We start from the raw sequence: 10,609 nt of genomic DNA, 5'->3' as shown, positions 1-10,609 counted from the left end.
CACAATGGTGTCATGCAATGATCTGCTATTTTCACTGAAGGTTTTTTGAACGATTTCCACCTATAATGATATGCACAATGTTGGCATTGATTATTAATTATTTTGTTAGATTATTGATTATTTTTTATAATCGATTGAAGAATGTCATGGTAATTTCATGAATCCATTAATACCAACACAATCCATTAGTTCCACATGTCCATATTTACATAGGCCAGTTCATTGTTGTGTAACAACAGCAGGACATGTTCATACATACCACTCTCCTTTCTTCTTTTTGCCTTCAATCTATAAATGAATCCATCAATCCATGTCTCTTATCAGTCTATCAATTCATCCAATAATCCAGAAATCCATCAAACAATCCATGAATCCATATTGTCCATTTAGTCTTGTACTCCAAAAAGACAGTAACCAACGTAATGACCTTTTGTGGTTGATTGAGAGTACCTCTTTACACTGACTGGTTTTGACCAGCAAACAAAAAAAAGGAAATGTTGAAGTTGAACTAAAAAAACGTATATTCCATCTCCATTAGTTCCAGGCTTGAAAACATGAAATAGATGGACTTTAATAAAACTCAAACTAGAAGGCAGCAACAACAAAACCTAGAAGCTGTGAGCCTCCAATCAACTACACCTGGCCCTCTCTTGGCCAGGTTCTTATCCTCTCCTCTCTCCATGTCTGTAGAGGGTGACAAAGCACACTGACAATAGACATTAGACATGGCACATACATGTAGGCCTACTGTAGATCTGCTCCTACAGATTAGTTTGATCGACTGTTTTACCCATATACTCATGTGTGGTATGGTAATCTCTCAAGAACAGATTCTGCACTGCGTTGGAATCTGTCGGGGAGGTTCGTCATAACGTGTGCGCATTGGCTACAAGTGGGCGTGCCTTCAGATCAGGAAGCAGGCCGCGCTTTACCCAATCAAATGTAGTGGGCGGGATTCACATGTCCGTCGATCTTTCCCCCTCAAAACAAACCCAAACTAATTTAACAATAGCGTCCGCGGAGCAGACAAAACCACGGAAAGATATTCACATTTTAACTTACTCTTTCATCATAGAAACAAGTGGGCTTATAACCAAAACGATCCATGTTCTCTGGGAGAAGTGGTGTTAGTGTTCCGTGTAGAAATATTGTTAGTGGGAATGAAAACATAGTGGCACCCACCGGAAGTGAAAGCTGAAGGCAGACCTAAACCCCGGTTTCCTTGCGCACTGGTGTTACGTTTTCTTCCGCCCAGAGCCAACAGAACAAACAGCAGAGGTCGCTGTTTTTCATTTTCAGTTGGATCTGGGTTCCCAGATTGGTGGTATGGGTAACACTCACTAACTTTCAGATCATACTCTGATGAAGGCTGACCAGGTGAAAACATTGGCATGGTTTTGTTTGATGGCCAAAATGCGTCGGTGAAACCAAAACATTGTCCTTGTCCTTTTTCTTAATCACATAAACCTTAGCTTCCCTATTCTGGGCATGTCATAATAGACGCATTTTGCGAAAATTGGCAACCATTTGTTGAAAACAGCATATCTACGAGCTCACATCGCGTGAGTATTGTATATAGGGCTCAAGTGGTTAAAGTTTTGCGATTGTTAACATACATCTTTGGATATAGTGTTCCAGCTGCCATTTGTATGAAATCAGATGATTTTAATCCCATTACATGCAATCTCTTATTCCCCAAGCGTGACTGAGTGTACTGTATACAGACTCTTCACAGCCTTTATATTCCGACCCTCAGGGGATACTGATTAGTAGCTGGTAAACCATGGGATGTCAGCCCAGTTGAACTGTTATCTGAAGATTTGGCAGCACAGACCAACAACTAGTAATCTGGATAGATGCATGACATAGCCTCTTAAACCCTATACTGTAGTAACCCCCCCCCCCCCCCCCACAAAATGATGCTCACAAACCGCTCATTGCGTTGTGAGCTTATAGATCTGTTATGTTCGCTGAACGTTCGCTCCAGAATACTACTACACCATGAATAGGCACGTGTTGTTACTATTGTTATTATACGTATTGCCTGAGATTTGTTTCATCCTCACTCTATGAGTTGGAATATGATAGGGCTGTTTTTATAGCAGGCAAATGAATGAACCATAATATTTGTGTGTCCCTTGATGTCGCATGCAGAGTCTCTGTGCAACTACCCAATCCGGACTGTTATAGTGTGAAATGATTCCATTAAAGCGTGACCACATGCTGTCTCTTCTCTCTCTCTCTCTCTCTCTCTCTCACTCTCTCTCTCTCTCTCTCTCTCTCTCTCTCTCTCTCTCTCTCTCTCTCTCTCTCTCTTTCTCTCTCTGTCTCTCTTCCTGTCATTTCTATGTCTCGTCTAGTGGATCAGCAGTGGTAGCAGCTTGTCATCTGAATATGAGAGCTTTTATGTTCCACTTAAACACATGATGATTTGGGCAGTGTGCACGGGGAGGAGCCGTGCGGATCGAGGTCTCTCGGCTCCGGATGATGTAGCATCACTGTTTAACTGTCCACATGGTTCCTCGTCACGCCCCTCCACACACACAAAACACATTCACTGACATTAAAGTTTTACTAAACCAGCTGTGCCTGGTCATCCCTGAGTGGCCACAAACTGCCTGGCGTTTATGCTGTCTCTTGTCTCCAAAGAGCCGATACAGGCAATAATAACCACAGATGGGGCATAAATCAGGGCAGGATTAAAACATTTAGCAGTGTTATGAGATGCGAATGGTTCAATTTGGATGTTCAGTTGTTATTATACACGGCTCAAGAGTCCATTTAGTCCTCTCCAAAGTGTGGTACGCGGGCGGTGTTCGTGAAGCGGGGGTTTGACATCTTTAGGGTGTCCTCCTGTCTGTCTCTTCCTGTATCCGTCCATTCACCTCCGTTTTTCTCTGACATCCGAACAATGTGGACGCTTTCACGTCAGACAAGTGTTAATTTAACTGTGTGTAAAAATGGACCCAAATGGACCTGTTGTTTTACTGTGTGAGCAGTAAGAGTAGTACCCTATTTCACAGTCCCGTCACTATGCTCCACTCTCTCTATCTCTCTCTCTCTCTCTCTCTCTCTCTCTATCTCTCTCTCTCTATCTCTCTCTCTCTCTCTTGTGAGCCGCAGTGGCACTTTCTCCTCTCCTCTCCTCTCCTCTCCTCTCCTCTCCTCTCCTCTCCTCTCCTCTCCTCTCCTCTCCTCTCCTCTCCTCTCCTCTCCTCTCCTCTCCTCTCCTCTCCTCTCCTCTCCTCTCCTCTCCCGGTCTTCTCTCTAAATTGAATCCTGTGTATCGTCCTTTCCATGTGCCTCCTGTTCCCTCTGGACATCCTGGGCAGATGGGTCCTGGTGGGGTCATACCAGGGCAGGGGCAAGCTGCACTCATGGGAGAGCGCTGTGTTGTGTTGTCCCCAGTGTGGGCCACACATCCTGGCTGGTGAGCTCTCTGCCTCGCTCACAATTGTTTGGCTCTTGTGCAGCGGAGCAGAGGCGTAATTCTGTCGGAACAAAATAGAGGGTGGCATAAAAAGTAACCACTTAACCACCCATTAAGACCTGAGGCCGATTCTACAAATGCCCTCTAAATCAGTAGTTCGCACACTTTCAAGATTTTTCTAAAATGTTCAAAACTAGCAGATGTACAAGCTTGCATCATTTTATATCTGCTATTTTTGAATATCCAACGCAAAAATCTATAATGAAAAACTTTAACGGTTTTAATGGGTAAACACTCTATTTTTTTTAAAAACAGACCTGAGTTGCAACTGTACTTGAACCGCTTTTTTTGTATCCAAATATGATCCAACCCTACAACCATTCCCGCTGACTTAAATCAGCTAAATGCTGTTCGAGCCTTTCCTAAAACATCCTGGACAACGCTCCACACGTCCTAGACTCGTCTCCCTCCTGGCTCCCAAATTGTGGAATAAACTCCCCCATTGCAGAACTGCAGACTCACTCCCAATGTTCTGAAGACTCACCGCTCCAGACTCCACCTCTCGCCCTAGCACTTCACTCTCCCTGTATCGCTTCTTGTCACCTTTGTTCGTTAGATGGTAGTTTACTATGCAGATACTGTATATCTTCATCACTTGTTCACGTGGGATTTTTTTGGGTCACTCTTTCACAGATTAGTTTTTTTCTGTACACAAATGTTAAGAATATTATTTCGATAGCATGTTGTTTAGACAAATACTAGGTTAATACATTGTTCTCTCCGAACTCTATTTATGTGACTTTACCTTTTTGTTTATTGACTAGAGTTCATCTTTACTCTGCTTATTCTGATCTTGCACTTGTAAGTTGCTAACACCTCAATTGTAAATTGTCACATGTCACATGTAGATGGATGGCTTGTGAATTGAGATGCTGATCTAAATTCAAGATGAATCCACAGAAAATGTTGGGTGTTTGGTGGTGAAAATATGAATTTGAGGTTAAATGCGAACGCTATTGGAAAGCCTGTGTCCCCAAATGACACCCCTGCAGCAGAGGGACCACAGCTCGTCGATCTTCCTTTCCTTCCTTAATACTTTCTCCCTCCCTCCCTCTCCCTCCCTCTCCCTCCCTCTCCCTCCCTCTCGCTCTCTGTTCTGCCTTCTTATGAGTTTCTCCAGGGCGTTCTCTGCCTCTGTATAAGTGGTGACTGCAGTGAGAGCTGTCTTCTACTGCAGCATGATGTTCCGGGTGGTAAAACACCCTGCAGCTGCAGCAGCTTCAAGCTGTCTGTCTGTCTGTCTGTCTGTCTGTCTGTCTGTCTGTCTGTCTGTCTGTCTGTCTCTCTCACACTCTCTCTCTCTCTCTCTCTCTCTCTCTCTCTCTCTCTCTCTCTCTCTCTCTCTCTCTCTCTCTCTCTCTCTCTCTCTCTCTCTCTCTCTCTGTGTGTGCTTCGTGAAGACTATTCTGTATACAGTACCACAGTGATTCTGAAACTATTTTAATTTCAAGGACACTCATAACTCTGTGTACGAATGTACGAATGGAACCAGTTGGACCCTTACGGGTCCATTTGGGTCCCTACATGATACATTTTTTTTGGGGGGGGGGGTCCCCAGATGACAGTGAAGTGACAATTTAAGGACTTTTAAGACAAAAAAAAAGAAAAGAAAATAAAAAAAATCAAATAATATAAAAATTGGTCAAATATTATAAGAAAGAGGCAAAAACCTACAACCGAGTCAAACAAAATGTAATGCCTCAACTCCTACATTCCAAGTGCTTATCAGGGTGGGGGGGGGTCCCCAGTTCAAATATGATTATTTTCGGGGGGTTGAGAACCACTGTTTTAGACGTTCAGGGTAGTTTCCCTCAATCGATCTCTCTGAGGGATGGGAATTGATACGATTTTATTGATACCAATGCCATTAGCTATTCTCCTCGTCGGTCTGGTTCTTTATTGATTCCCTTATTTATTCCCAATCAATATTTAATGTGGAAAAATAGTAGGTCTTCAACTGTTTTAGTATCTCTAGAGTCTGAACACAGTGTAGAAACGTGTTAAAATAAATTACAATGCAACCTAAGTTTTTCCTTCTTCAGCAGCATAAACACATGACGTCACAACTGTCCGAAAAACACGACAGCATTGATGAAAATTTATTGATAAGCTTCTGAGGCGTACAATGTTGATTCTGAGAGTAAATGATTCAAATACTCTATTGCGGTTCTCGGTTAGCATAGCTAATCACTCTGGCTGCCTCTTTCCACACTTCTCTCCTCTGGCTTCTCTTCTCTCTCTGTCGTGACTCCAGACAAATTGTTCAGTGTGTTTATACTAATGAAAGTATGTACGTATAGGGCTGTGCCAGCTCACATAGCACGTATTATCTAACCGCGTTGTAACACCTTGATGTTGAAGAATGGGGGCCTCTGCTTGCATTTATTTATGTGTGACCTTCATTTATACGTTGGATGGCATACAGTAGTAGTAGTAGTAGTGGTAGTAGTATCATTTATCATTCACAGGAGTCATTGTTCCCATTGAATATGTTGTCCCTGAGCACTTGAGCATTGTATTTGCTCATCAGTCTACAGTTTACTTGTGTGTATGAACGTATCCCACTTGATTAGACCAGAAATCTGAACTCTAAATTATGAATATTTAAGATGTCCTCTTGAATGTTTGCTTTTTTCATTTCTCTTTTACTTGAGCGTGCGTGCGTATGTGTGTGCGTGTGTGTGTGTTTGTGTGTGTGTGCGTGAGAAAGGTGAGATAGAGAGAGAGTACTGAGCCAAAGAATAACTTAGGCTTAACATAATCCTCTTCTTTCTCCATCTTCCAGTTCTTCCCATACGGTGATGCATCAAAGTTCGCCCAGCATGCCTTCAGGACCTTTGACAAGAACGGTGACGGCACCATCGACTTCAGAGAGTTCATCTGTGCTCTGTCCATCACATCACGAGGCAGCTTCGAGCAGAAACTCAACTGGGCCTTCAACATGTATGACCTGGACGGAGATGGCAAGATCACAAGGGTGGAGATGCTGGAGATCATCGAGGTATGGAAGATAGATAGGAAGGAAGAATAGACAGAAGGAAGGAAGGGAAAAAGAGAGAGTTCATCTACACACCATCTCAAATTTGCAGAGTAAAATCATTCATTTAACTCTGAGGGTGTAAAAAATGAAACCTTACGGGTCCTAAAGATGAGGATACGTTGAATATATTTCGAAAGCTTCATAAACATCAGAGGATGAACCCTACTGTTTCTGTTGACCCATGGCCTTTCCTCTAGCACCACCATCAGGCCAAAATCTTTAATTGCACACAAGATATCTCAAAATCTGATAAATTGGTGGATTCATTGCCATGAGATTTGCTGAGTGAATTCACGCTCCCTTGAGATACAATTCCCAGGAGATACACTCCCTGGAGATCTGCTACCCCCAGCCACCACGGACTGTAAAGCGAGAAATATTGTTACATTCAGTTTGCAGCTATATTTCCACTGGAGATTGGACCCTTGCCATTTGAGTGACCACCATTATCTTTCCTCCAGCATCACCCTCAGGAAAAAAAATCCCATAATCTAACCCTACTCATTTTGGTGACCTTTGAATTCTACCAAATAAAGGCTTAAAATGCCACACAAAATAACACATGTTATCATGGAGATCAGAGCACTGGACCTGTTGCAATGTTGAAGTTCAGTGCAGTGTTCATGGATACCCTTCTGTCACCCGCACAGCCTCTCGACCTTTAGTTTAGTTTATTTCGATCCACATCAACACACAGTATCATAAAACATTACACGCTGTAATCCAACATTTCTTTCTGGTTGATCGAAAAGGCATAGGCTAAGTGTATTTGATCCTTTATACATGTCGGTTTAAGTTAGTTACATCAATTACAAAGTTAATAGTGAATGAACAGTCAAAAGAAATCTGTATTTACATTCAAGACTACTTACATTGTTCGTAATAATCGAACACTCAAAAATATTTACATTCAAGACTTCATACTTATACACACAATCAGACACGCATATACACCTGTGCGCCTACCACCCACAAATGAGTCCTGGTTTGGGGCCTGTGTCTTCTTGTGTCTTGCTGGGGTTAGGCTCAGTAGTTTGTGTCTCATTTGTGAAAAGCATGTGCAAGTCCAAAAATCTCCTATTTCCTTCACTGAACCACGTAAGCCCTATATACTTTGTCGTACAACGAATAGTGAAAATAGCCAATCTACAAGCTCTGCAACCCGTCACAACTCGTTGTGAGCTTGTAGATCGTCTGTCTTTGACACTTTTGGATATTTTGTAGGAAATTTTAGAAAACCTTCGCCTATAATGACATGTCCAGAATAGGAACGCCAGGTTGAAAGTGGTTAATGATCAAATCTCAACACACCGCTTCCCTCTTGTCTTCTCCTGCAGGCCATCTACAAGATGGTGGGCACAGTGATCATGATGAAGATGAACGAAGACGGCCTGACGCCAGAGCAGAGGGTGGACAAGATCTTCTCCAAGATGGATAAGAACAACGACGACCAGATCTCACTGGAGGAGTTCAAGGAGGCAGCCAAGAGCGACCCCTCCATCGTATTACTCCTGCAGTGTGACCTCCAGAAATAGGCCAGAGGGCGAAGCAAGCGCTCCCCCTCAGCCACCACAGACTGCACAGCGAGAATTTCATGTTCCATTCAGTTTGCAGCTATATTTCCACTGACAAAAAAATATTATATATATTATGCTTGGACTACCTTTCAATGGATCCGCTTCTTGTGTTTGAAACACTCGTGTGCATGAGAATGTTATTTGCTATAAAAAGATCTACACGTAACATATAACAACAGTGTGCGAATGCAAGAGTGCGGGTTGCACGCTGACACGTTGAACCACATACACACACACTCACTCACTCTCACACACGCGCACACACACACACACACACACACACACACACGCGCGCGCGCGCACACGCACACGCACACACACACACACACTCTCCCTACATATTGACCCCTCGCACAAATATATAAATATATATAGAGATAAATAAATATGAATAATATATTTAAATTATTTACAGATCAACTGCCAAAATGTGAAGTGTGCAAAGTATTTTCCATACAGTCTCATTCAACCGGAGCTTGCGCATCGGTGATGTGCTACATTAAAGATTTACCGTTACTCTACTTATTGTTCCGAGTTTACTGATGCTAGCTATACAGTATGTGATTCATAATATTGAGTAAGTCAACCAAACCAGTTTCCTATAATGACAATTATTTACAACAGTTAATCCATCCTCCAATTTTATCCCAGGATAGACAAAGAGATGGATTAGCATCTGTCCAACTGTTCCTTCCCCACACCTGCTTGTACAAAACAAAAAGTAAATTTGCATGTCTTTAGGTTCTGCCTTAAAATCTCCTCAATGTGCATCCTGTAAAATCAATGGAAAACAGAAAGCCTTATCAAAGAAACATTGGTGACACTTTAAAACCGTAAGAAAAGATTTTTATTGAAATGGGATGGGTGGGTAATTATATTAGGGTAGGTTGTTCTACAAGTATTGTCACATGGGATGTAATTTTTTGTGATTTGTTGACATTTTATTTTGACTGCTATAACTGTGGGAGCATGTTTCCTTGTAGATTAGCTATAGTACATGTTGCAAAGATCTAATTCCCTACCCCTGTGCATATAAATACTCTATCTCCTGAATCAATTTTTTAATGAGTAGATATGGAAGGATGTAGAGTATCTGGTGAACCCATCATTCTAAATCGGTATGAGAAAAAATAAATCGAATGGTTAATTGGTAAATCAATTATTGATTGAAATTTAAGCTGTTGGGTTCCAAACAATTGAGATCACAAAATCTTCACTACAAAACCATGTACCCTGATGTAGCCAACCAGAGGTAGTGAACGTCTTTAATTAGTTTAAATGGTAAGAATATAAGATAGCATATGTATCTACACAATAGTTTTTTTTTTATGTATGTTAGTTTCAACCTATGTCACCCTCTCAACCAGTATTTGTTTTACCCCCAATGAACATACAGGTTGCATAATCAATGAGCTGAAATTCAGAGTTTTTTGTTTTTGTTTACACTGTTCAGGTATAAAGGTTGTGAAGAAGAACAAGGAATAAGGCCAATGCAACATTTCTTGAACTTAAGTAAACGAGTGCTCGGAGCAGCACAGACAGAAGCAGCGTGTGACATTTCTTTGCACCCTCTAACAAGATGACAGCCCTCGTAAAGCCACGTGTTTAGTAGGCCAAACAGTTCTCTCCCCCAGCCCTCCTCCTAGAAGTAGTTATTCTCTCTATTGCTCCTGTTACCAATCCGTCTTTTTGTACTTTTTTACTCCCCTGTATCTCTCTCTTAACATACACATGCTTATGCATACTAACTGTATATAAGTTCAGTAGAGCACCCTCCACTTAAGAAAGACAAAGATTGCTTGGAAATAACGTGCAAGCTCTGGTCGGTTTGTGAAGACAGCTCCATGGTGGTGTTAGGGCAGAGCTCAACTGGTATAAAAAAAACATCTTTGAAACTCTACGTACACGGTAAAATCCTGAGTGTTAATCTGAGAGTGTACAAATGGAACCAAATGGACCCATAACACTCAAGAGTTAAATTAACATTGAGGATTTTGCAGCGTACACAGTAAAATGCTTAGTGTTAGTTTAACTGCGAGAGTGTAAAGATTTACTCTTTTTGTCAAGTTTTTGACACTGGGCCAGCTTTTACACAAGGATTTTGCAGTGTACTCATTTATCAGGGAGTTGGCATAGGTTCGACAAGTCATTATATCCATAATTTACAGCACTGCAATAAACCCTGTATCAACACAACATAACACCAGTCCATTGCCATCGTTTAGCAATTAGGCTTGTCCCAGTAAGTTTGTAATCTGAAATGTTTATAATTACAACTCTCTTATTACTATTGCGACCGAGATACCAAATGTAAGCAATGGCAACCGTGTACAAGGATTCTTTTGTAGCATGTATTGTGTTCCTGATGACATGGCTGCACTACTCCCTTGTGTTGTGTGATTTACTCTAATAAAAGGAACTCTATGGGCCCTTGACTGTTCTGTTACCTCAACTCAACTCACAAAAGCTTGTTTGGTCAAACAGCTGTGATTTAGGCGTATG

At 41.7% G+C, this 10,609-nt stretch overlaps 1 protein-coding gene across 1 annotated transcript in view; it reads left to right on the top strand.

The window, feature by feature from the left end:
* vsnl1a (visinin-like 1a) overlaps positions 1-8,314 on the top strand; it is a 35,035-nt gene extending 26,721 nt beyond the window's left edge. The window contains exons 3-4 of the mRNA XM_080452611.1: positions 6,276-6,491; positions 7,868-8,314. Of these exons, the coding sequence (XP_080308737.1) occupies positions 6,276-6,491; positions 7,868-8,065 (414 nt within the window). The 3' untranslated portion in view covers positions 8,066-8,314. The remainder of the gene's footprint in view (positions 1-6,275; positions 6,492-7,867) is intronic.
* The last annotated feature ends 2,295 nt before the right edge of the window (positions 8,315-10,609 follow it).

This window comes from Gymnoscopelus braueri (assembly GCF_963280865.1).
Source record: "Gymnoscopelus braueri genome assembly, chromosome: 16".
In the NCBI taxonomy this organism is placed as follows: Eukaryota; Metazoa; Chordata; class Actinopteri; order Myctophiformes; family Myctophidae; genus Gymnoscopelus; species Gymnoscopelus braueri.
This window is presented reverse-complemented; position numbering and strand designations above follow the sequence as displayed.